This window comes from Thermobia domestica, chromosome 10 (assembly GCF_964235325.1).
Source record: "Thermobia domestica chromosome 10, izTheDome1.hap1.1, whole genome shotgun sequence".
NCBI lineage: Eukaryota > Metazoa > Arthropoda > Insecta > Zygentoma > Lepismatidae > Thermobia > Thermobia domestica.
In genome coordinates this window covers 189,664,217-189,688,931 of record NC_137463.1, presented here as the reverse complement: position 1 = coordinate 189,688,931, position 24,715 = coordinate 189,664,217, and the positions used below count along the sequence as shown (strand labels likewise).

Sequence of the window (24,715 nt, the reverse complement as noted above, 5' to 3'; positions counted from 1 at the left end):
ATAGCATTTTATGATTTTCTTATTTATTTATTTATACGCAAGTTTTATTGAAACTGAGGATACAAATTTGCGAGTCGTACAAACACAGTCCAAAAAACTGCCTTGGCTAGGTTCTTATCGGTAAGTTGGAAACGAGGAAGTATATCAAAGGCGGTTGCACGGCAGATGAAATATATATTCGTAAAATCAGTCTATGCCAAAATTTGCTCTGATTCGGCAATAGAAATGACAGAAACAGACATTATGAAATTCAGCTTACAGTATCACACAAAATTAAATGGCTCCCGAATGTATAATATTTAAAATAAATGTAAAGTCTTTCGTCTTCAACCTAAATTTTTGTGCACCACACAGCACATTTAATAATTAGGTAATTGTGTATATGTAGGCGGAAACTGAAGTATGACCACTTTCTCGTGGTGAACACAGTAAAGTTTATCTTATTAAGAAAACAACGTAGCCTAATTTGTTATTCTATTACGCCATGATGTGACACAAGAAAAAAAAAAAATATCTGGCTATACGGTCCACAAAGGTCTGTAATCAGCCACAAGCTTCAAGTTGGATCAGTTATAGGATCAGTATCATTTTTGGCTTTATATACAAAGTTTCATACCTCTTAATTCAATAAACCCCCAATTACCCCACAATGCTAGATCAATATAGAAGATTTTACTCTACTGGAAACAGAATCCGGGAACATGTTCCTTAAAAATATTTGCGCTTCACGAGTTTCGTAATTTAATATTACATAACTTATTTCAGAAAAAAAAAAAAAAAAAAAATCTGTTGAAGTATGCCTAACTCTTTTAATTATAAAATACTAAATGTGACGATAAACAACTCTAACATTAATATTAGGAAGAAATATAACTAAAATACCGTGTGTCATTCAGCTTCATAATCACTGAAGACCAGCACTTGTGGCAAAATGCCATACTAAAATTGCTTCTCAAGTTTTGTTCGCCTTTGCACCGGAAATACAAGTCACACTGTTTGCCGTTATCATGTTTTATCAAGTGCCAAAGGTACAGTTTACTAACTTTTTTAAAGGTGGTCATAACACTACACAGAATACATGCTAGTGAATACTATGTCTATGATAATATTTATAATCTATATTTTCCCTTCTTTTTCATAATTTTGAAGTTTTTTCGTTACTGACACTTTGACAGTCATACTTATTAATTAGTGGCAAATCAATGACACAAATACAATGAATATATTCATTTTTGCAATGTAAATTGAAATTTTTAATGTATTTTTTAAACTTTATTTTGCCTGCCATTTTCGTCCTTTTATTTTGCCACAATGCCGGTTTTTTAATAATTAGAGGAGGTCGTATTTAAAAAGAAAGATGATTTACATTAAAAACAGAAAATATTTTATATATATATATATATATATATATAGTGTTTAATGAACTATACTGACAAACTGTAAGAGGTGATTCCGCACATCAAAATAAGAGAAACAGTTCATATGGACTTATGGCGAAAAGTGCATAGTTTCAGAGCTAGGGATGTCCAAAATTGCGAAAAAGCTAAATTTAAACATTCCCTATTTCGAATTCCAGAAACTATGAATGGTGGTCGTTATTAGCGTATAGCAAGCTACGCATACACAATCCAAAAGTGCATATTTCATCAATTTTTAATAGGTGTACAGGATATTCCCTGTAGGGCGTAATTCATAGATATGCTCTCAATAGTTTTCAGATATACCTTGATTTCAAGGAGGGTCCAAAGTAGGCAGGAGGTAAGCCTTTACAACAATGGACATCCAATGCTTCAGAGGGAAGTCGGGGGTGTTAGGAACCGGCAGCTCCATGTATTTTTATGTTCACAATAACGTGTGATGCGATGTATTTCGTCACGGTATATTTCACGTTTTCTTCACTTTTAAGTGTAAAGGAAACATCGCAGCATGCGTTTTCCCGAGTGCGAGAGACCGTGCAGCTGACGATCCTTAACATTTCCGACATCACGCCATAGGATTCCGTGTTCACTGCTATCAAGACTTAACGTTTGCCTACTTTGGACCAATCATAAAGTCAGAGCATATCTCAAAATTCGGTTGATGGCATATCTGGGAATTTCACCCTACACCGAATACTCTGTACACCCCTTGAAGATCAATGAAATATGCATTATTGGATTACTTATACGTGACTTCTTTTACGCTGATAATGGCCACTATCCACATTTTCTCGAACTCGAAACAAGGCCTCTTGAATTTTTTTTTTTTTTTTTTTTTTTTTTTTTTTTTTTTTCGATTTTGAACAGCTCCAGCTCTGAAAGTATGCACTTTTCCCCACAGGTCGATATGAAATTTTATATCGACCTGTGGGGAAAAGTGCATACTTTCAAAGCTAGAGCTGTTCAAAATCGAAAAAAAAAAAAAAAAATTCAAGAGTGTCGGTATAGTTCATTAACACCCTGTGTATATATATTGGCAAAGTTAGCACAATACCTAGTTGTCAGAACAGACAGGAAACTTAATAAAAATGTATTATTAAAATAAAATATATTCAGATCAATATATAAAGTAGATCGTGGTAGTAGCACTGAATTAATTTGATATTCACAAGTCACTATTTATAAGAACAGAAGTTCTCTTACAGGAGAATCAAATTATTACAAGGTTTACCAAAAACCAAAGACTACTGATTCATAAATAAAACTAAAATATGTAAATTCGTACATTCCTTGTTCACATGACAAATTCATCATTACGTAGAGAGAAGAATTATTTATGGAAAAACTATTCTGTAACAAATTAAGCTCAAGTAGCATATACTGAAATACAAATTGTTGAAATTTTATGCCCCACGCTGTCCTTCACGTCAAAGGTGACAAATGTTGGATGGAAATAAATGATTACAGAATAATTGGTGGGATGAGGCAGTGGGACGAAACGAAAGTAGCCCTATAAAAGAAAGAGAAAAAATCGAACACGATACAGTCCAGCTGCACGCGCACATGGCCTGGGATCGAAATACGAACCGAGGTAAGCGTTCTTCCACTGAGATACAAGGCCTTTTTGAACAAGTATTTATATTCATATGATCGGTTACTAACAAATTCATACAGCGCATCAACTATTATAAGAATTACGAATATTACAATATTTAATTGTCTAGGTTGGTATTGTTTTATAAAGAAGTATTAATCATTAGATAACTTTCACAACAACACATTTAACAATAATTTCTCTACATCTTCAGTACAATTAGATTTGTTGTAAGTCATTAACAAATTTGATAAGCTTCACTTACTTTAAACTGCTCGCTGAGCAAAACAATACTTTATTATAAAAAATATTAACGTGTAACAGCTTCGCCAACTATCCACTTTGGCTTCATGATATACGATCTATCAATTTGCTGTTTTTACGATAATCCAATACTACGTAAGTAACTTGGCTAATTGAAATCCTCATCACTGGACTAGTGGATAGTAACAAGTATCTCTGGCGCACGAGGTCTCGGAGTAGATTCTTGGTGGGCAAACATTGAACGGACTACTGTGCTTATGATCCTACTTTAAATTTAGGTCCTACATACCCTTGCTGTTGGCAAAAGACTAAGGACAAATCTGATCATGGATGAGATTGTACTCTATCAAATTCTGACTGTTCTTCGTAGTTCTTAAGTGTGTAAATTGCACTCCGAAAAGAAGGAACAAAATTCGATTTCATTTTACTTGAATATGAAGGTAAAATATTAAATTGGCAGTAGGTAGTACGAAAATAATCTGCGGCACGCAACGTACTTTGGCAAACAATAACACCGTCCCTCGAAATCTAAACTGCAAGTGTCCTATTACGTGAGTTTCACTACGTAGCTCATAGTTCAATTCAGCAATAGTCCAGTCATACAATTAAAACCAGACAATGACGAATTACTTCCTAAGTACGTTAACTGCCATTAGTAAACCATATTTCCGTTACTCTCATCAGCATTCAAATGCTTCTCTGACTTTGTTCTATTTGAATTAATATATCTGTGAAGTCTCCGCAGCCCCCTTCGTGACCAAGTGTGTGTTTCTGTGTGCGTGAAATCCGGCTTTGTTCTCCTTCGGGAATAATAAAGTCCAGAATAAACCTCCGAGCAATTGCTCAGATCCAACTGAAAGCTGTAGGTCTCGTTTCAGTAGTCCCGGTGATGAAACAAGGAATGGAACTCCAATTTATCAATCAACCAATATGTTTCTTCAGTTAAATATATCAGTGTAACGTATCTGTAAGTTAACTACTCTGATTGGTTTACTTACAGTGTCCCTTCTTCAGAATCGTATTTTTCTCTTTAGAAGGAAAAGCATTTAATGAGTAAATTGTTTTTTTTTTTTTTTTTTTTTTTTATTGCTTTTCCCTTCAGTACAAACTAAACTTATAGCACTGTATCTACTGCCACATTTTATAGCAATACAAATCCAATTGACATGAACCTCGTTCAATATTTTCATATAAATTACCCACAAAAATCTTTAAAAGTGCCTGATCCTCTGTTAGTCACACAGAAGGAACTGCATTACCCTGGTACTACTATAGAACAAAAGGTACAGAAGGAGATATTATCACGCTCTTAACAGAAGTTCTCAAGATAGATTTTCGGTATTTTAATAATTTTAAAAAAACAACCATCTGTAATGTCAAAAACTTCGCAACAGCTATTACGGAAACCTGAAATTAAATCTTCATATACGATTAAAATAAAAATACTAATATCCCTTTGCCTTCACACTTATTTCTTCACGACATTTATAGATCACTCGCCCGGTTTACTGTTTTTTTCTTTCTTTCTCTCATTAGTTTGAAGTCCCACTGCCATGACATTTAGCCTAAAGTAAAAAAAATATTACCGAAAGTGGATGATTTTGAAATTAAATGTTTGTGCTCTCCCACCAGAAATCGAACCCGGAACCACGTGCACCGAAGCCACATGTGCTAACCACTAGACTAGCGGAAAGGGCTAGTTCAATGATCCAGGCCATGTCAGAGCAACCCAGTAAATTATAATTCATTACTGTACATTGCATGTTTCCTTCAAATTAAGTTTGTTCTCAATCTAAAGTTTATTTTCATAATCAAATATTATTTCTTAGAATGAGGAATAATTTAATTTAATTGTTCAGAAGTCTTTATTCCAAAACTATAAAATTATCTATAAAATTTAAAACTAAATTATACAGTACCAGTTTCCGAAATGACTGGGCTTTAAAATTTTGACAGGAAAGAAACTGCTTTAGTAGCTAATTTCTGAATATATAAAAGTCCTTTTCAGAATTCCACATTAACATTTCCCAATGGTTCCAGCAGGAATTTTTAAGAATTTTGCTGGTTCTGCTGGTAAGTCTGGACTCAAAAAAAGGATTGCTGCTTCTTGCTGGTACGATACTTCAACTTGGGAATGAACACCTGGATATAACATGCATTCTTGACTAAACATGATCAAAAAAGAACTTGTTACAGAGCAGCTAAGGAAGGTTTTGACTGGTTTTGAGAGGAGTTAATTTAATCAAATCTTGCTTCCATACTTTTAGAAGCATTAGCTCTGTGGTTAGTTTCACATCATTTACATTGTATACCCAACAATATTAATGGCAATGCACAGTATTTATACAGAAAACAACATATACAATATACGACAAACCCTATTTAGTTTGACTTCTTCAATGGTCAACACATTCAGAAAAGTCTTCTACAGAATAACAAGAATAATTAAAATGTTTCATGGCACCTAGGCTGTCAGTAATATTTAAATTAATATTTAATAAATGCATCTATTTACACAAATATTTAAATTAATTAACGAATTGTGTAACATTTAAGTTAATGTTAAAAAAATCTTTCACCGGATACGGTTTACAATAGATTTGTTTAACCCACGCAACAAAAATACAAAATAATGTTTTAAATAAAATTTGGATGTTTAACATTTAATATTGCTAACAGTAACAATCCAAAATATATAATTTTATCTTCAATCTCAAATTCATAATAATACTGTTCTTACACACGAAATATATTTCAATTTCAGTTTTATCCTAATAACAACACATACTGTCATGTATATAGTTAAACCATTAGCTGTTGTTATAATACGACCACCAGTATTCTTTAAAAAATATATAAATAAATAAATATATAAATAAAAATAAAAAAAAACTTTATGGATAAAATCATATATAATTGTTCTCATTATTCACTCAATTTCAGGCCACTACTACTCACTTGAGAATTGTTAAAAACTACTTGTCTTCTCTCTTCAACATTCAGCATATTAGTATTCTTAAAACTTTTTAAAAAATACAGTGAATTTATTTAGTGTTTTCGAGTTATATGTAAAACGCAGTATAATTTGCTTTAATATGTTATTTACTACATATTTTACAATAACATTTATTATACATTCGCTATAACAAACTTGTGTATTTAATATACTAAAATTAGCAATATAATCACTCATGATTCTTAAAGCTATCGACATAAAATATTAATTTCTGGCAGAAATATTACCAAATACAATCTTTTATTAAAAATATAGTTACAACAAAGACTTCTTACCACTGTTACGTACAGATGACGTAACGAAGTCAATTTTTTTTTTTTTTTTTTTTTTTTTTAAAGTATGCTAACCATATGATTGAGGAAAACAAATGTGCTTCGGTTTCATTTGAGCGAAAAAGACAATTACACGGTTCGTGGGATTCTGGCCCTAGATATTACAGTTAAAATCAGTATTAACCAGAATGATGATTTTTTTTTGAAAACTATGTACTTTTATTAGAACACAAGCAATCATTTATACAGGTTATACATTCCCGATTTATATATATATATATATATATATATATATATATATATATATACAGGGTGTAAGTAAAGGTCGTTTACAATGCTTGGGAGGTGATTCCTTACACGAAAATAAGCAAAAAAAAGTTTGTGACATTTTCTTAAATTCGGCGTCATTTCCGAGTTACAAGCTGTTGCAAATGGCGGCAAAACGATGTGTGACACCTCATTGCGGACAAAGGAAAAGTGCAACAACAAGCGGGTCTACACAGTTTAGAGAAAGTAATGCCTGAATAACGTAATGGTGAGAATCAAGGCAGTAGGACGCGGCACAAGGAATTTCTCAAAGGGGGCTTTCTTATGTGGACAGACTGACATGCGGAAAATGGATGCAGAAAAGGAACTCCTTGTGCCGCGTCCCTACTGCCTTGATTCTCACACCATTACGTTATCCAGGCATTACTTTCTCTAAACTGTGTAGACCCGCTTGTTGTTGCACTTTTCCTTTGTCCGCAATGAGGTGTCACACGTCGTTTTGCCGCCATTTGCGACAGCTTGTAACTCGGAAATGACGCCGAATTTAAGAAAAATGTCACAAAATTTTTTGCTTATTTTCGTGTGAGGAATTACCTGCCAAGGGTATATTATATATATATATATATATATATATATATACCCTTGGCAGGTAATTTCTCACACGAAAATAAGCAAAAAAAGTCATATTATATATATATATATATATATATATATATATATATATATATATATATATATATATATATATATATATATATATATATATATATATATAATCTTTCTCTCTTAATAAGTAATTTCGTAATTTCAGGTTTAAGTTAATTTAATTAGAATTCACACAAACTCCGAACTAAATATTATATTTAAAGAAACGTTACAGAACTGATTTCCAGTTTGTAATGTATTGCATCGTGTGTACCACTTTGTTCCAAGTTCCATTTGTCTTCAGTACATTTACAGTTGGAAAAAAGCTTTGATGTAAAATGTTCAACATCCAATAGTTACGTCCTGCACTAGAGGAGGAGGAGGAGGATAAATGTAAGTAAAGGATTACGGAACAAAGGAGAAATGAGAATGTGAGAGAAAGCAGGAGAACTAAGGAAAATCTCTTGACACGATGCTGTCCACAATGAACACATTATCTAAAATCTGAAAAGGGACTCCCCACACCACAGGCAGCAACTCTATTTCTTTCCACCGTGCTCCATATACATGTTGGTTTATGAGACATTGGCAAATTATACAATTACAACAAAAACGAGTCCAAACGAGTGGAAGTTTTAGTGCTGTACGAAAAATTAACTATCCACTTTCATGAGCTTTTACGCAAATGTGATATTTCAACACTGTACCACTGTGCTCTTCCTTAACATGGGCTTTTAGACACTATATACATAACTATTTATTTCGTTAGAGCCAAAATACCACTATACAGTGTCTCCTGAATAAGGCACCGAATGGGCAATTTCACAGGCAAAGATTCAGCTTTATATAACTAACTACAAACCTATTTCTTAGTTCCCTTACTTTAACCTTCTACAACTATAATATAATTTGGTATTTCTATAGCATCTTTTTTCTTCTCTACTACATCACACAGTATCAAAAAAGGCAACAAGAGATAAACTTCTGAATGAAAAAATATTGTATTAACTATGGATGCCGAAACAAGACAAGGTTTCATTCATATATATATAATTCTCATTAAAATTCAACAAGTAAATCGTACTTCTTTACAATTGTGTCCCAAAAAGAGTGTCTCTTCTTCAAATTTACAATCTGCACACTTAGTCTCTAAGTTTTGCCGTATCATGAGTACTACTACTTGACGAAACGACAAATAAAATTTAATAGTTAGAAAAAGATCTTACCAAAGACGATACTGGTAAGTATTCATACAATGATTGTCATGTCGGTAAAGAGCTGTTGTTGTCCTGTCTTAATTGAAGAGCTGAGAGTCAGAATGGATCATTTTTACTTCTTAGGAACAGAGACACCGAAATTTGCCTTCACAATACAAATATATTCAAGGAAATATGAAACTTCTATAGCTGACAGATAGTTACTGTAGTAACTAGCATAATAAAACTATGAATTTCTGTTGCTGATGAATACAGCTCACCCTGACTCTCATCTCTCTAATTGTAGTTTCAGCAATAATGCTGCATCTGTCTATGACCACAGGTATGTCATACAATAGGAGTTGAAGCGGTATTACTGTGCTTACAATACTGATTTCGAGTACTGGACTTCAAGGCACTTCTGGCTGATTCCTCAATATGAATATGTATTGCCTGATCAGAAACCTGAACACTTTTAGGGCCATAACACCACTAATCATAATCCTAATTCATACAGTGTTATCATAATTGGTTCTGTTTTTATAGTTTAAGTCATTTGTCTGTAATTACAAATTCCGCTGGGGAATTTATTTATTTTTACCGCTATTTAAGGCTCATTATAAAACTGAAATTTGCCATTTCATTAGAAAACACACACATACAAAAGCAATTTTGCAACATGAATAATGATATGGATCCACATTGAACATGCGCGAAGGCAGCTCCCAAGTATGCAAGAGGAAACAGATTACGTAAACACGATCGTGTAGGGAATCTTGGTCCTTTGCATTCATTATCAGTCAAAGAAAAGGCACCCAGTTACATTACCTGAACGCGGAATATAGGTAACAGCAACTGAACGTGAAATGGACAGAAGTTTCTGAGACATTACACAGACATGACACCGATTCCAACTGATTGGTGCTGATTTATGATCTCCTCTATGCCGGTCATAGAAAGAAAGGAATGATGCTATTGAGGACTCTCTCTACGGTAGGTAGCCAGACAATGACAGAGGGGCACTACACGCGAATCTCCATATCACCACTGATTGAAGGATGAACTATTAGAAATCTTCTTTACTACATCACCCTTTATGCCAGACGTCCACGATGGACAACAGCATTATGGGATTGACACCCTGTTACACAGTATCAATGGGCATGAGACCATTAGTTGGGATCACAAACAGTTTTTGCTGTCCTGTATTACGAAGCGGTAAAAAAGATGCTCAAGGACGTCACACGTCAAAAGCACCTCGTAACGTTGTAAGACAACACACAGCTGATAATGTCCACCATTATGGCGGTTTATACATGGCTGATGGCCATCCTTCATTCCCATTCACTGCATGTCGAATGCTCTGCACTATTATAGTGACAATATGACATTTACAGTGAAATTTTGCTACCTATTGTATATCCCCTTTCATTTAAAGAACGACAAGACTTCACTTTTACGTCAGTGAAAGTGTGGATGCATTTTGAGAGAGGAACCTTAAGAACAACGACTCTTGTCTCCCGAAATGAATCCTATTGAGTGCGTGTGATGCAAACTAAAGAGAACTGTTTAACGTTACCAGATGAATCTCCATACCTTTCAAAGCTACAAGTGGTCACGAATGATACAACACGATCCATGATCCGATCTGGTGATCAGCATGCAAAACACGACACACAAATATCACTGTGGACAGTTTTACGAAAATTACGCTTAGCTATCCAAGAACGAATAAACGTTGATTTATTCATCCTACCTATAGGATCCCTTTCTCATTCGTCTACATTGTTTCTTGCACTATTGTCAAGTCATGCCAATAAAAGGCGTCTACAATGTCTTATGATATTTGTGTGACTTTCATATCTAGCTTTCCTGTAAAAGTTATTTCTATTTTCTCACGTGTTGCAAAATCAGGGTGTCTACTAAATGTTCATTTTCAAATTCCAGGTTTTTTCAAGGTTTTCAAGGTTTTTTTCTCCTTTTTTTCCAGGTCTATTCAGTAGAGTGACATTTATTATAACACGTATAAGTTAATGCAATTTTATATAGTTCTTAACAAAAACTGGTTCTAATTAGAGAATGCATATGGGAAGTGATAGTTTCTTCAAGTGACAAAGATGAAAAGAAAAAAACTGAGTGAAATGTAGTTTTTCAAAACATTCTACACAAGCAAATGTTTAATTAAAAAATCTCCTACCAAAAGGCCGGTTGAGAAAAATGTGCAGTAGCTTTACATATCCTAATGTAGCAATACTATGCAGGGGTGAACCTTAATTAAACCGACAAACTTAGGGAAATGATTCCCGGCACCCAAACAAGAAAAAAAAAAAAAATCTCTTTAACTCTTTTCCAGGGCGCATAGTTTCCGAGCTAAAAGGTGCCGAAAATGTGGAAAAATGAACTTCCAACGCCTATATTTCCAAAATTATTTAAAGTAGGGAGTGCTGCTTAAAATCTCACAAAGGAAATCATATGTTCAGAACAGATAAGATTTCCTTACAGAGATTTTAAGCTGCATTCTCTACGTTGGATAGGTTTGGAAATATAGAACTCGGAAGATCATTTTTCCACACTTTCGGCACCTTGTAGCTCCAAAACTATGTACCGTGGAGAAAAGTTAAGAGGAATTTTCTTCTTGTTTCGGGCTCGAGAATCGCCTCCTGAAGTTTATCGGTTTAGTTAAGGTTTACCCTGTATAAATTTCCGTCAAAAACAATACTTCAAATAAACTAATATTATAGTAGTAGCACGTGAATGTTGATGAACAATGACAAAAATGGCGGGAAAATAGCTTACTCACCGCTAAGTTATGGGATAAAATACCACAAGAGTATTTTACTACAAGCACTCCCCTTTAAAGTACTCTTGTGGTATTTTATGCTAACTACTGGTAGGACTTAGCGGTGAGTAAGCTATTTTCCCGCCATTTTTGTCAAACTAGTATTAGTTTAGAAGTAAAAAGAAAATGATCATGTATAATACAAATTTTTAACGCAAAGTAGTCCATATTGTTAAACGTTACTGCACATTCTTCTTGGATGGGGACTGGCCATCAGTTATATTTTATTTAAAAATGTATTGTAACGTGAAAGTTTAAAAAACTGAAAATGTTATGGAACCACGCACATTATATGAACAAATATAGAAAACAACTTTCACAGTGAACAGTTTTTGACATTTAACTTCTACAGTTCAACATCCCTTTTAACTTTTTCGCCTGTTCTTCCAACGCATCTACTTCTGCTTCGGCGTCAGTTAGTATTCTTTTCTTCTTTAACTTTTATTTTCTTCTTAATATCTTTCTTTTCTCGAGCTGCTCTGTCTTCTTTTTCATCGCAGTCTTTCAGATACTCATTTCTTCTGTTTGATGCATTCCTCACATACTGGACCATATTCTTTGTGATATTCATACTACGCATGTCACCAGCAACACGCACAGCATCCAACACACTTCTCTAGGCAATCAAGCACTCCTCTTGGAGATTTTTAACAATGCACTCTTTGTTAATGGAGAAACTCCTTTCCACTGCTGCGTTGCTATGGAAAAGTACACATATCTTAAACATGAATGTTTTAAATGCATTGGAGACACCTTCTTAACAGATCATGGAGAAAAACGTTTGTCATTTTTGTAACTGAAATTTGACAGTTTTCGTCCTGTGTCTTTAAACAAAATTTTAAATATTCCAAATTCACGGTATCAGCATTTAGACAAATGTCTCCAGGGCGAGTGTGATACGTGATTCACGAAGGGTTTCGTTGGTCATAGTTTCTGGAGACAAGTAATTTGCGGCTCTTGTTACACTGTGTTTTAAAGGACATTTTTGCATATTTTTTTTTTTTTTTTTTTACACAGTTCTTGCAAGAATCTTCTGCATTCTTTCTTAAAGTTCAATATATATTAACATCCTTCACTCCTTTAAGCGATGTAACCGCAGAAAATCCAACATCAACTAGATTAAGTGGTTTTAAGATGTCCTTATCAAAAACATCTATTAAGTTTTTTAGCTACTTTTAAGACATCTTTCACGAAGCGGCTTAACAGACTACGAATCAACGTGTTTAGGTAATTCCATAGAAACGGTAGTACAAATGGACTGTCTGTCTGGTACTTAGTGAGGAATTCTTCTAGTTCTACAGATACGGACTGAAGGAACCCTAATCTAGCAGGCAACAGTACATCAGAGATGTGGGCTTTTACTTTAGAGGAGTGATGTTTCAGGAAGTTTTGTTTTCACTGCATCAACATAAACTATTAAGGCAGGAATCATAGTTATGGCACGGTGATAACTTTAGAATGCTCCACCCACCTAATAGAACAAAATTTAAGAGGGAAAACTGCTGTTCCAGATGCTGCCACGAAATCTGCTCTTGTTGAAGGGAAGTCCTTGAATAAATAGTACAACGCTCTCAAAAACTCTGTCACATTTCAACCAGCTTTGGTATGCGCAGTCTTAAAATCCCCATTAACAATATGTAAAGAGCACGTTCCTGCCTCCAAAAGCTATGGACCTTCACCATTTTCTTCACTCAGATAGGGATTCAAATCACTCAGAAATTTCAAATTAACGTTGAGGTCATCAAGAGAAACCTGAAGTAACTTACAAAAATCGAGACCCTTGTCCTTGAAAGTATTTATAAACGCACTTAACAAATCCTGGGCAGTAGCATGTCCGAAGAATACTGATGTTAAATAACGTGTTAAAACTTTATTTTCGTCACTGTGCCAGAAACGAACTACTAAGTCCATTTAATTTTTCTGTGAGATAGTGTTTACGCTTTCGTCGAACGATAATTTTGTAGTTTACGAACTAATGTCTGTTGGAAATATGGACCCAATCCAAAAGTAATGACATAGCCTATTTTGTCTTTGTGCAACTGCATATTTTTAGCGACTTCACACTCAGGAAACATTAAAGGAAACAAATCCGTTGCACTCGCTTGGCTTCTGGCCGATGCATGACTTGTAACGTTTGTGCAATATCCAGATTATTTCTGCTTTCATCACTTGATCTTTGATAAGATAACTCTTTATTACACCACTAGTTTTTGCTGGGCTTTCATTTTTCCCCTGAACAACTGGAGTAGATGATGTGCCAGTCACTGAACTGAAAGACGCTGTAGAATTTTTTGTACAGGAACGCTCCTTGTTAACATTGCTTGAGAACTTTACGATCGAACATTGTGCATTAAGAGCTTTAACAGCTATTTGATGTTTCTTTCCTTTCTCATGAGATTTCAATGATCCAGCTCCCATATTTGAAATGTCAAAATCAGTTCTGTAGAGTTTACAACTTGCTTTAAATGGATCGTTGGACCTAATAACCCATTTCCACTGGCCTTTCCACGAGTCCTGGAATTTAGTTTTACTTTTCCCCATTTTAATGGCTGAAAAATAAAATGTTAATTGTTAATGTGTAACAGGATTTATTGCAAGACTAGTAAAATGTTAACCTAAATACAAAAAGTGATTCCGTTAAGATGTGGGCAATTTTACTTTTTTCCGGTGATACACCTTTCGGCCACCGGAAATGGTGTTCACTGCGACATCCACGGACTTGAACTATTGTTAAAAAGCTTCGGCACAGGAGTATAAGCGGAAAGTTGTTCCAGACCTGTCTACTACTCTTGCTACAGAAACATGTAAACCAATGTCTTCACAAAGCAGAAAATAAGCTTGATTCATACTATGCAAATAAGCAGCAACTACAGAGAAAGCTTCTAGCTTGTATGCCAGTATTCCCTCAGTGTAAGACACAAACTTAATAGATCATAAAATTTAACTTTTTCAATTACCTTACTCTCATCATCGGGGACTAATTTAGCTCTTTTTGTAGTCACTGTTATTCACATGCCAAACAAATAAAATCTTATTCAGTCTCTTCTTGTACCCTCATCATACTTTCCCAAAACATTTACCGCTTGCACTCTGCTCACGTCTGTCTGTCTTTCTCAACTACGTCTCCACTGAATAAGTTATTATTGGCTTTTAACTTATGTTGTAGTATGTAACTTTATTGCATTTTACAAAAATATATTTATTCCATACCAATCCCAAAAACGATATTTTAAAAACAATTTTAAAACTTCCAGGTTCCTCGTCCAATTCCAGGCTATTTCCAGGTTTTCCAGGTCCAAAAGTAAATTCCAGGCTAATTCCAGGTTTTCAAGGTTTTCCAGGTCAGTAGACACCCTGAAAATACATATTTTGTATGTGCGTGTGTGTAACAAATTTGCAATATGGACCCCACACTTCAGGTACATCAAGCTGTACGAAATAGTAGTGTACATTATTTGATGTTAGGTATCGAATATTTAAATTGCAATAATTTGTGATATCCAAATGAAGCATTTTTCCCTCCATGAAAATACCAATATTACTCTATTATTATCTTATGAAATAACCCTCTTCCCTATACGTGGCCAGCACTTAAACCTTGTTTTGTACTAAGATTAAGAAGAATCAAATTGTCCAGTGTCAGGATTATAACTTGGATGCTTGAATCTAAAATGTGTACGTAAGTTATCGCTACGTGTGTAAGTAGCCTGACACAGGGGACACTCATATCGACCCGGAAAATGAACGTGATAGTGGTTCCTAATATGTGTAACAACTTTGCCGCATAATTTACATCTGTGGAGGTTGGAGAAATCAGGCAGTCTGTCAAAGGTTTGTCGCATGTGCCAGGATTTTGACCCTGCAAAAGGAAAAATTTATATCACTGCCTTGTCAAATAACTTTGTCTGTGTTGCTTTTACAACAAATTTACATAATTTGTTAATGACATTTCAAAAATAATGTAATACATTATTAATACTATTAATATATTATTAATACTGTAAACGATTGATATTTAATACGAACAAGTTCACTTCGTTCAAAATAATTAGCACATGAATACTTGCATTTATTAACAAGGTTAGTGCTGGTTAGACGAATAATATTATAATAAACAGAATATTTACAAATATTATAGATACCTAAAATACAAAGTCCTTCCTTGAAAATTCTGTTTCTATTTCAATTATAGTTTATAAAGCCCGCAACTTTTGGTTAGGGTCTTCCGTATGCCAATTAGTATCAGTGCATACGTGCACAATTAGAATAAGTGCGAAACTTAAATATTCTTTATGAACCATTATTAACTGTTTGGGACCTTCAATTTGGACATCACTCTACTATTTATTAAGCTAATATGATTAATTTCGATTTCGTAATAAGAATTTCACATTAAATATTACTTTATGTATTGCACATAGTTACAGTCAAAATTTATTTCCGTTAACAACATTCACATATCTTCCATAGTATAACTCTCCATTCGAAGTTCATATTTTTCTTGTGCCATTTACAATCGAGAATAGGAAAATAAGACACTGTTTCTTGTAGTTGCACGTAAGAATGAGGTTCTAATTATGCTACATCTAAATAATGTATTGACTGCTGTACTATGGTACATTATACAACAAAAAATTCTAACCAAAAGTCAAAAATTTTGTGCGCAATGAATATCAGATTTAATAGTAATTTTAATGCAAGAAAATGTCATTGCATATATCTATTTGGAATAACCGAAACTAGCGGACCTGATAGCGATTCGGAAAGTGTATGTGTAATAGTAATTATTAATGCACTTAACAACTTTGTCGCATAATTTACTAGAGAAATAATCGAACATAACAGCAGTTTGGATTTACGTACTGTGACGTACAATCATATTCAAGAAAATCTTAACATCCACATCTCTTTCAGAAGTTTTATGCATTTGTCCTTTTCGCCTCTTTGAAGTCTTTTGATAAACATTACTTACGAAAAGATGTTAGCTTCGAGCGCAGGTATCTAGTTTGTAAACGTAAAGCGATTATCTATTTTTTAACATGATTACATTCAAAACAGATGATACTTTCGTCTAAACAATATACGTGATTAAGACATCGTAAGTCATAAATATAAAATAATTCTTCGCTCTGTGAGCTCCTTGTGGGATGTCATCAGAAATATATGGTGTCAGATCCCCGTGGAAACATGAACAACTACCAGAATCCATGCCACAACGTGTCCAGGCCGTCCTCTGAGCAAAAGGTGAAGCAACGAAGTATTAAATAGGTTGTCGCAATTCAGTAAGCACTTAGCGTACAAATTAAATATAGCAAAAAACTAATGAACATGGGTCGAAAGCGGTATCGTTTTACCGAAAGGCGCTCAAAAACCAGTGAAAGCATTTATATGATGCTGAATATCTCGTGAACGCGAAAATATATCGCTATCGGATCAAAAGACAACGCAGAAAGTTGACATTGACAAATGCAATGACGTACCAATGGTACAAGAGTGGTTGCCGGGTACAGGGATCCCTAGAGACAAATGAAAAATTCACACATATATTCCCCATCTCTTCTGTTGCGCAGCGTCCGCTCAGACAATGTATATAGAAGGTAAAACACAAGTTAATTAAATGAATGAATAAAAAATCAACTGTAGCTAGAATCTTCCAATTATTAAATTGATTATTTAACATCTGCATAATGAATTGCTACAATGAAAACTACGCATGTATTATATTGTGTCTTGCATAAAGTGCAAGATTTTTTAAAAATCGAAATCCAGATAGTCTTTTCCTTTATTGAAATATATTCAATAATTACTTTTCCTGCAAATTACGGAAGATAGGGTTCAAGTGCACTGGAGGATACCATAATCCCTTCGTTTTTAAGTGCAATGTTCCTTTTAAATAGCACAACTGTATGAGACAAAGACCTGAAGTTTAGCGGGTATCTGACATTGAGTACGTACTCCTACAATAATTACAACCATGCCTCCTGTACCAAATAAAAGAACGCTAAGTACTGAACTATAACTTCTGGAAGAAGACTTCAAAATTTCTGACTGAATAGTAGAAAATTGACTTAACTAGAAAATATATTGAATGGTCTGTTAATTCTAGAAATCTAATCAGAACATTCAATAGAACTCACTATGCTCTATCTAAAAAAATTTCAACCTTTAGGTATCTATGGACCGTCAAAACACAGGGAGAAATATTGATAATGGGCAAAGAAGGAATCACCACACTCCTTTAGGTGTCTAATTCTGTTTATTTTTAACTTTTATTAATGAAATAATGAGTTACCGCGTTTTACTTTAGGATGTGAAATTTTACAGTTACACAACTAATTTCCTCTGGTCATTTATAAACTCAATGTGACATTTCCTTCTGTTTGAGATGAATCCGGCGATTCGAGGATCCAATGTTGAAGGATGCAAGACGTAGAATGGTACCAACACGGCTATTGAGAAGATAATCAAGTGTACCAGAAATAACAATAAGACAGAAGAAATGCGGTAGATGATTCCCAGTGCCATATTACGCGTATTGTTGGCAACTGTTAACAGTATTTATAGTGCAGTTCAAATGGATTGGAAAGCATGGGTAGACCCACTAGGAGGTCGACCTGGACCAACATCAAGTGGTTCTGGAGTACAACGACCTAACTTCCAACTCTGTCAATGACATTGCACGAAGAGTTGACTATCAGCACCAACTGCCCATCATTATTTACATAGTGCGAAAAAAGAAAACCTTTTGTAATTACGTTGCATTCTCTCATGGAAATCGATTTGCCAATTCCGTAATAGTGTGTGTATGTAAACGATCGACAGACAAGTCCCACAACTTCACCATCTGAAAGAGCGGATGCGTAAGTGTAGTAGTGTGAGGTACAATTTGTAAAGGTGGTCGCAGTAGAGTGTTCCTGTGATGGACACATCAATGGTCCGAAATACATTAAGATATTCCAAGGTAGATTGTTACTCTTCTTTAAAACAGGTGAACAGCATGTCACCAATTCATGGATGATGGGGCACCATGTCATAGGACAAAGCTGACAGCCTGCCCAAGTGCTGACCAGGAAAATAATTTCAACGAATCGGTGGTTCAAAACCACTGTTCATCTATTCTACACAATATACAACCCAGCTAGAGATGATGAAATAAGTCCAACAGGAACTTGAAAAAAAAGAAAGAAAAACCTCGTTCTTACCAAATTTAGTCTACTCACTGCACTAAAATGGGCTCACAACTCGCCACCGGATTCAACAGTCATAAAATGCTTCAAGTACTTGCTGAAAGCTAGTAATCGCACACACGCAGCATTACAATCATTCGTTCACCAGAGTTGGAAATGACTAATCTAAAGTAAATATATTATTAACCACTTTAATGAAGACCTCGTTTCCAATAGTTACTTTTTCTCCTGGGAATGGTAGATCCATGCCAAGAATACAAGCTCCCAAAAAAGTTCTTGCTGTTCTATAGAGCAGTGATAAAGAGCAATACAGTGGACGGTACGTACCTTCAGGTTCCAAAGTAATCTCCAAAAGCATTCAACATCTTTTGCAAACGTTCCTGAAGCTGCACAATATCCTGGTAATAAAAGTCGGTGAGCGCGTATTCAAAGAAATCCGTGAGTGCGTTCCACAAGTATCCCTCATTTGCGAAGATCTCCCATCAGGGTGGCTGTCGAGGGAATGAAACGGCACGAAATCCGGTGAATGTGGTGCAGGGCACAGTTCTTCCAGTCAAGTTGCTGAAGGGTCTCCTTGGTCATCTTTGCCACATGTGGCTTGGTATTATCGTGCAGAACAGCACACCTTTGCAGCCGGTCGGCTCCTCCCGCAAAGCACGGTACATCCTCTGCAACCGAGCCGAGGACAGCAGTGATGGTCTGACCAAATGGAAGCAGCTCAGAATGCACAATTTGCCAACTATTTCACCATACCGGGAGTATACACTTTCGTGGATACAGAGATAGTCTTGGGGTATTAGGAACAGGGATACATGCCGACAATGTTTGGTACGCTTGGGAGTGTCATAGAGGATCCACGTTTCGTCACAAGTGAGCAAGCGATCAATGATAAGTGTGCTCAGGTGCAGACTGAGCAAGGGCAAACAAGGCTGTCACGCGGTGTTCCTTGTTGGCTGCTGACTGACAATGTGGGGTTACCCACTTGCTTAAATTATAAGACTTTCCTACCCCATGCAGGTTTAGTCTAACTGTATCAGCGGAAATATGGAACCTTTTCACAAGTTAATCACACGTTGGAAAACTGACCTCCTCGATGGCTGCTTTCAAGGCCTTGTCATCCAAGGCATATAGTTGTCCACTGCGAGGTTCATCCGAAAGACACACACCTTGCGAACGAAACTTCTGGAATCAATACCTAGTGATGCGTTCGTTCACAGCATTGTCCCCAAATACCTGGTATATGTGGCGATGAGGTAGCTGACAGATCCACTTTCAAGTCATACAACAAACACATGCGAACAAACTGGATCGATATTTCCATTTCTCTTCGACACTGGACGAGCTATGACTACTGTGTGCACAACGTACCTGTATTACTGAAGGTTGATGGGCAGACTAACTCCCGACCGTCTGACAGGTACGTGCGTCATTTCGTTTCCTCTATGTGAGCGCATGATTAATGAGACGTCGAAAACGGCTAGATTTTTTTTTTTTTTTTTTTTGGTTACCTTGTAGATTCAAAACTGCGTCTCTAGATTCACTTTTCGAGTATGAACAAGTCTTTTTATTAAGCGCGCCTGTAGAGGCTCTTTCCGAATTAGCATTGTCTTCAGAGGACGTCTAAAGACATGTTCCTTATTAAAGGAGTTAACGAATTTAAAGATTCATTGATGCAGAAACCAAAGCTTCTCTTATATAGGCCTATATATATACACTATAGTAAAATGTCCTTGTGTCACTAAAAGTGGTAGGCAAGGAATCAAGTTAAAAAATTTAAATAGCAAATGTGAAGAATGATGTATGCGTAAAATGGTTCAATGAAAGGAATTCTTGGTACAACTTCCATATCGTCATCTTGTTTTCTATCCAAAATTGCGGAATAGTGTTTGCAAGTTCTGGGCAAGTCTGAATCTTCCAACAGCATACTGTCTACAAGTTCTGAGGCAAGTTTGATCTTCCAATCAAATGAAAATATGCCAAGATCGTATTTAACACTTCAAGCGCCATATGTGTATATTTTATGCACATTTCACATACAGTATTATTCAGTGGGGCAATGTACGCTGCTGGCTCCAAAGTAAAACATCTGATATTGGAACTTGGTGCTTACTGTTTATTGTTTTGGAGACTAACAGGAGAAGATAATTTAATCATCAGGAACATCACTAAAGGTGGTAGAAGAGGAATCTCAAATTTGCAGATAACAAGGCATTAGAGTAATATACCAAAGAAAAGATGATAAAGAAATAATTTAAAGGAGACTGGAACAAATGTAACAACGATGAATTTGCATTGAGTTATTCCCTTTTTTTATATTGTCTAATGACTTACTGAACCGAAAACATAAAATTACACCAATCACTACGCATGCAATAATCACCCTTCGCTTTTGCTTTTGTGGCTGTATCTAATACCATGAACTTCGGAGTATTCAATTTTACTTTCGAGCGACGAAAGGTGAGAAGAAAGTATGATAGTCGTGAAAAAACTCGAATGCGAGATTTCAGTGGTTTTATACGTTTCGTAGCCCATAGACACTGAAAAGGTTATTTTTCGACACCTGTCCGTCTGCTCGTGTTCGTCCTGATGTACACTTACCTAAAGGCCATACCGTTTAACGTATCAACAAAATTTTAAACTTAAGGTTTTTACGCGATCCTCCAGTTTTTTTTTTTTTTCTTTCGGATTTTCTTCCTACCCATAAAAATAAGGGTAGTTTACGTAAGGATAAAAATTAAAATTTGCGATCGACTTTAACGATTTTGTTCATATTTCATAAATCAACTTACCCGAAACAACCCCATTATGTGGTTCAAAAATGGCTGAGACAATTTTGTTCATACCTCATATATTTCATTAATAATAATATGGCGTAACTAATTTGTTCTGAATATGTACGAGGTATCGTTTAGTCTTGGGGATGAGCTGTTTATTCAAACGATTTTCCTGAAACAACTCCGACGATTTTATTCATATTTCACAAATAAATATTTAAGTAATAAGCTACCAATGTGGCACAACTTATTTGATTTGTAAAAGCCTGTGAGGGGTAGTTTATTCTTGGATGAGAGTTTTTTCCCGAACGTTTTTCTCTCAAAAACAACTGAAGCGTTGGTTTTTTTTTTTTCATTTCATAAAGAAATATTTCATTAATATTCTGACAATATTGCGTACCATATTTGTTCTTAAAAATCTACAAGTAGTAGTTTACTCATGGGAGTGTTTTTTCGGACGATTTTCTCAATGACTGAAAATATTCTGTTCATATTTCACAAATGGACATTTCTTAATAACCTGACAATATGACAGAACTCATTTGACTAGAGAAGGTCTACGGGGTAGTTTATTATTAAGTGTCAGTTATTTTGGAACGATTAACTCATAAATGACTCAAGCGGTTTTCTTTGTATTTCATAAATAAATACTTAATTAATACTCTGATAATATTGCATAACTCACTTGTCCTTAGAAATGTACGAGGGGTAGTTTATTCTTGAGGGTGATTATTTTTTGGACTATTTTCTCAAAAACGACTCAAGTCATTTTGTTCACATTTCAGAAATAAATATTTCATTAATAACTATGATATTCTGTAAATTATTCCTCACGAAAAAATTCACAAGGAGTAGTTCTCTCTTGATGATGAATTTCTTTACAGAGTACTGTCTCAAAAACGAACGCGATTTTGGTTCTATTTCATAAATATTTTATTATTATTCTTATGTTGCGTAAGTCACTTCCATGAGAACATCCACAAAAGGTATTTTACTCTTGATTTTTATTTTTTGAAAATTCTGTACAATATCACTCATGCGACTTCATTATTTTATAAACAAATATTTTATTAATAAGCCTAAAATATGGGATAAGTTATCTCTTACGGAAAAATCTGCAAAGGATAGACTACTTTTGAGGATGAGTTTTCTTTTGCTAAAGTCTGCCGAAAATGTCTTGTAATTTTGTTCGTATTTCATAAGAAAATGTTTCATTAACAGCTGTAGCACTACATGATTTTTTAGGAAATTCGAGTGAGCAGGTTTAGTTGAGTTGAGTTGATTCTGAGTTAAACGTCCCTTTCAGCAGCGAAGGGGCCGCCGTGGCTCAGTGGTAGAGCGTTCACCTCTGGTGCTTGGGGTCTCGGGTTCGATCCAAGCCCCCGCCAAGCGAACTTTGTCGTGGACAAACACCGTTTGCTAACTAACAAATAGCATTACAAAGATGTTCAATACAATAAAATACTGTTGTTTTGTTCAGAAAGATGGACAATCAAAGATAATATTCAGGGGAGTAAACACGAGCTCTAGATATATTATTTGCTGAATGAAGCATTATGATTTAAGGTGAAAACTTCTCATCCTCATCACTCTTCAACCTTACCCGCATTCCGCCCTCTCCAAAAGAGTTCATATTCCTCAAAGAAAAATATCTGTATTCTTTTCTCGCTGAGATTTGATATACATTATGCCAACCATGGACATAACATGGAACATGTTTGGAACTGGAATGTAATTTGATTTTAAACTTATACAACGAAATATAGAGAATTACATCCTCCTCAAATTATTCCCCTACTGTCTGAAAAAGTGAGACAATCCTCCAGTCAAATGACAATCCTCAATTGTCCTCGTCTGAAGTACCTGATGAAACCGGAATAAAAATGGGGACTTTGTACACAATATGCTCAATACACGGTGAAAGCTCATTGAATTGGTGATTATACTACTCTGTAAATTTCGTGGATTGGTTGCTTATTTTACGTCCTCTTTCAGCAATGAGGCCATATGAGATATGGATCTACAGATTAATGTGGTTTCGAGCCACACGAGCTCTCACCGAGACTACACCGAGCCAACTTAAATCTGTTTTACAGTATTATTTAATACATTATATATTGTCGTTACAAACCTTAAACATGTGGTTCATATTTTTACATAAGGAAACAAAAGTAACGCTGTATAATCGCCGCCATCAGAAATTGGCATTTATTCCTCGTATGTTCTTTCGTCAATAACATTTGAACTAACTGACCACTTTCAAGAATACTGTTTGACGAAAAACATTATGTAAGAATGTAACTTCAATCGAAAACCGTTCTAGTACATTTGTTCTGACATCACTGATAACATGTTAAGTGTCGGTATATTTATGCTTCTGATTATACAAGCTTTTTGTATACTCTGAATTGGCTAGTTCATTATGAGATGTGGACCCGCAGTTTAAGGCAGAATCCGAACCACTAATGCGTTCAATCTTAAAGGCATGAATTATAAGTCAAACCCGGAATACACTGTACCGAAGGCGCGCGCTACTTGCTATACCAGCAAGAAAGGTTCGTATACTCTCAACATTACGCCAAAAATTGTACTAATACTGCAGTCTGATTAGATTAATCTGATAGCGTCGAAAGAATGGGCTAAAAGCGTAAACAAGTGAACTAAAATAGACAGAAGATAAATGAAAGAAACTTCTAATATTTTTTCATACATCTCTTATAGATGTTGATTTAACGAAATGTCAATTCTGAAATATACATGGGGACTGAACTGAAAATCGGAACAGCGCCTCCAGCTTACTCTGTTGGTGCGTTAACTAATACACCACTCAGTCCGCTTTCTGACCAGCCACATTTTTCACTCTTGAGGTCTGTGCTCAGATATTCAAACCACAAGCTAACGTAGTGGTTAGGGCTCCGGCACAGATACCCGGAGATATGGTCTGATTCCCGCTCCACTAGTTCATATTCAACCCTGAATTTAATCAAACTTCCACCTACAGAGGGTTGACGTGAGAAAAAAATATGCACTTTAATTTCCCCATTTAACATAATTCAAGAGTTAGGAATTAGATTTCTGGGCTTTCGGTATTTATGGCCATATTAGCCCGTCATGTATGAGGTATGACGTCTCTGGGTGATCACACTATCCGAGGAAAGGCAAGGAAGAAAGGTCTGGGAAAGGAAGGAAGTGGCCTTGACCTGTATGTTAGGTACCATCCTGACATTTGCCTGGTGTGAATGA

The 24,715-nt window shown here is 35.2% G+C and overlaps 1 protein-coding gene across 10 annotated transcripts in view; it reads right to left on the bottom strand.

Moving 5' to 3' along the window:
- LOC145662895 (uncharacterized) overlaps positions 1 to 24,715 on the bottom strand; it is a 246,747-nt gene that overhangs the window by 86,269 nt on the left and 135,763 nt on the right. The window contains exon 5 of one of the 10 annotated variants that reach the window (XM_081728889.1): positions 10,170 to 15,370. The exons of the other annotated variants lie outside the window; for them this stretch is intronic. Within the exon in view, the coding sequence (XP_081585015.1) occupies positions 15,126 to 15,370 (245 nt within the window). The 3' untranslated portion in view covers positions 10,170 to 15,125. Of the gene's footprint in view, positions 1 to 10,169; positions 15,371 to 24,715 lie in introns of those variants that run through there. 10 annotated transcript variants of the gene reach the window in all.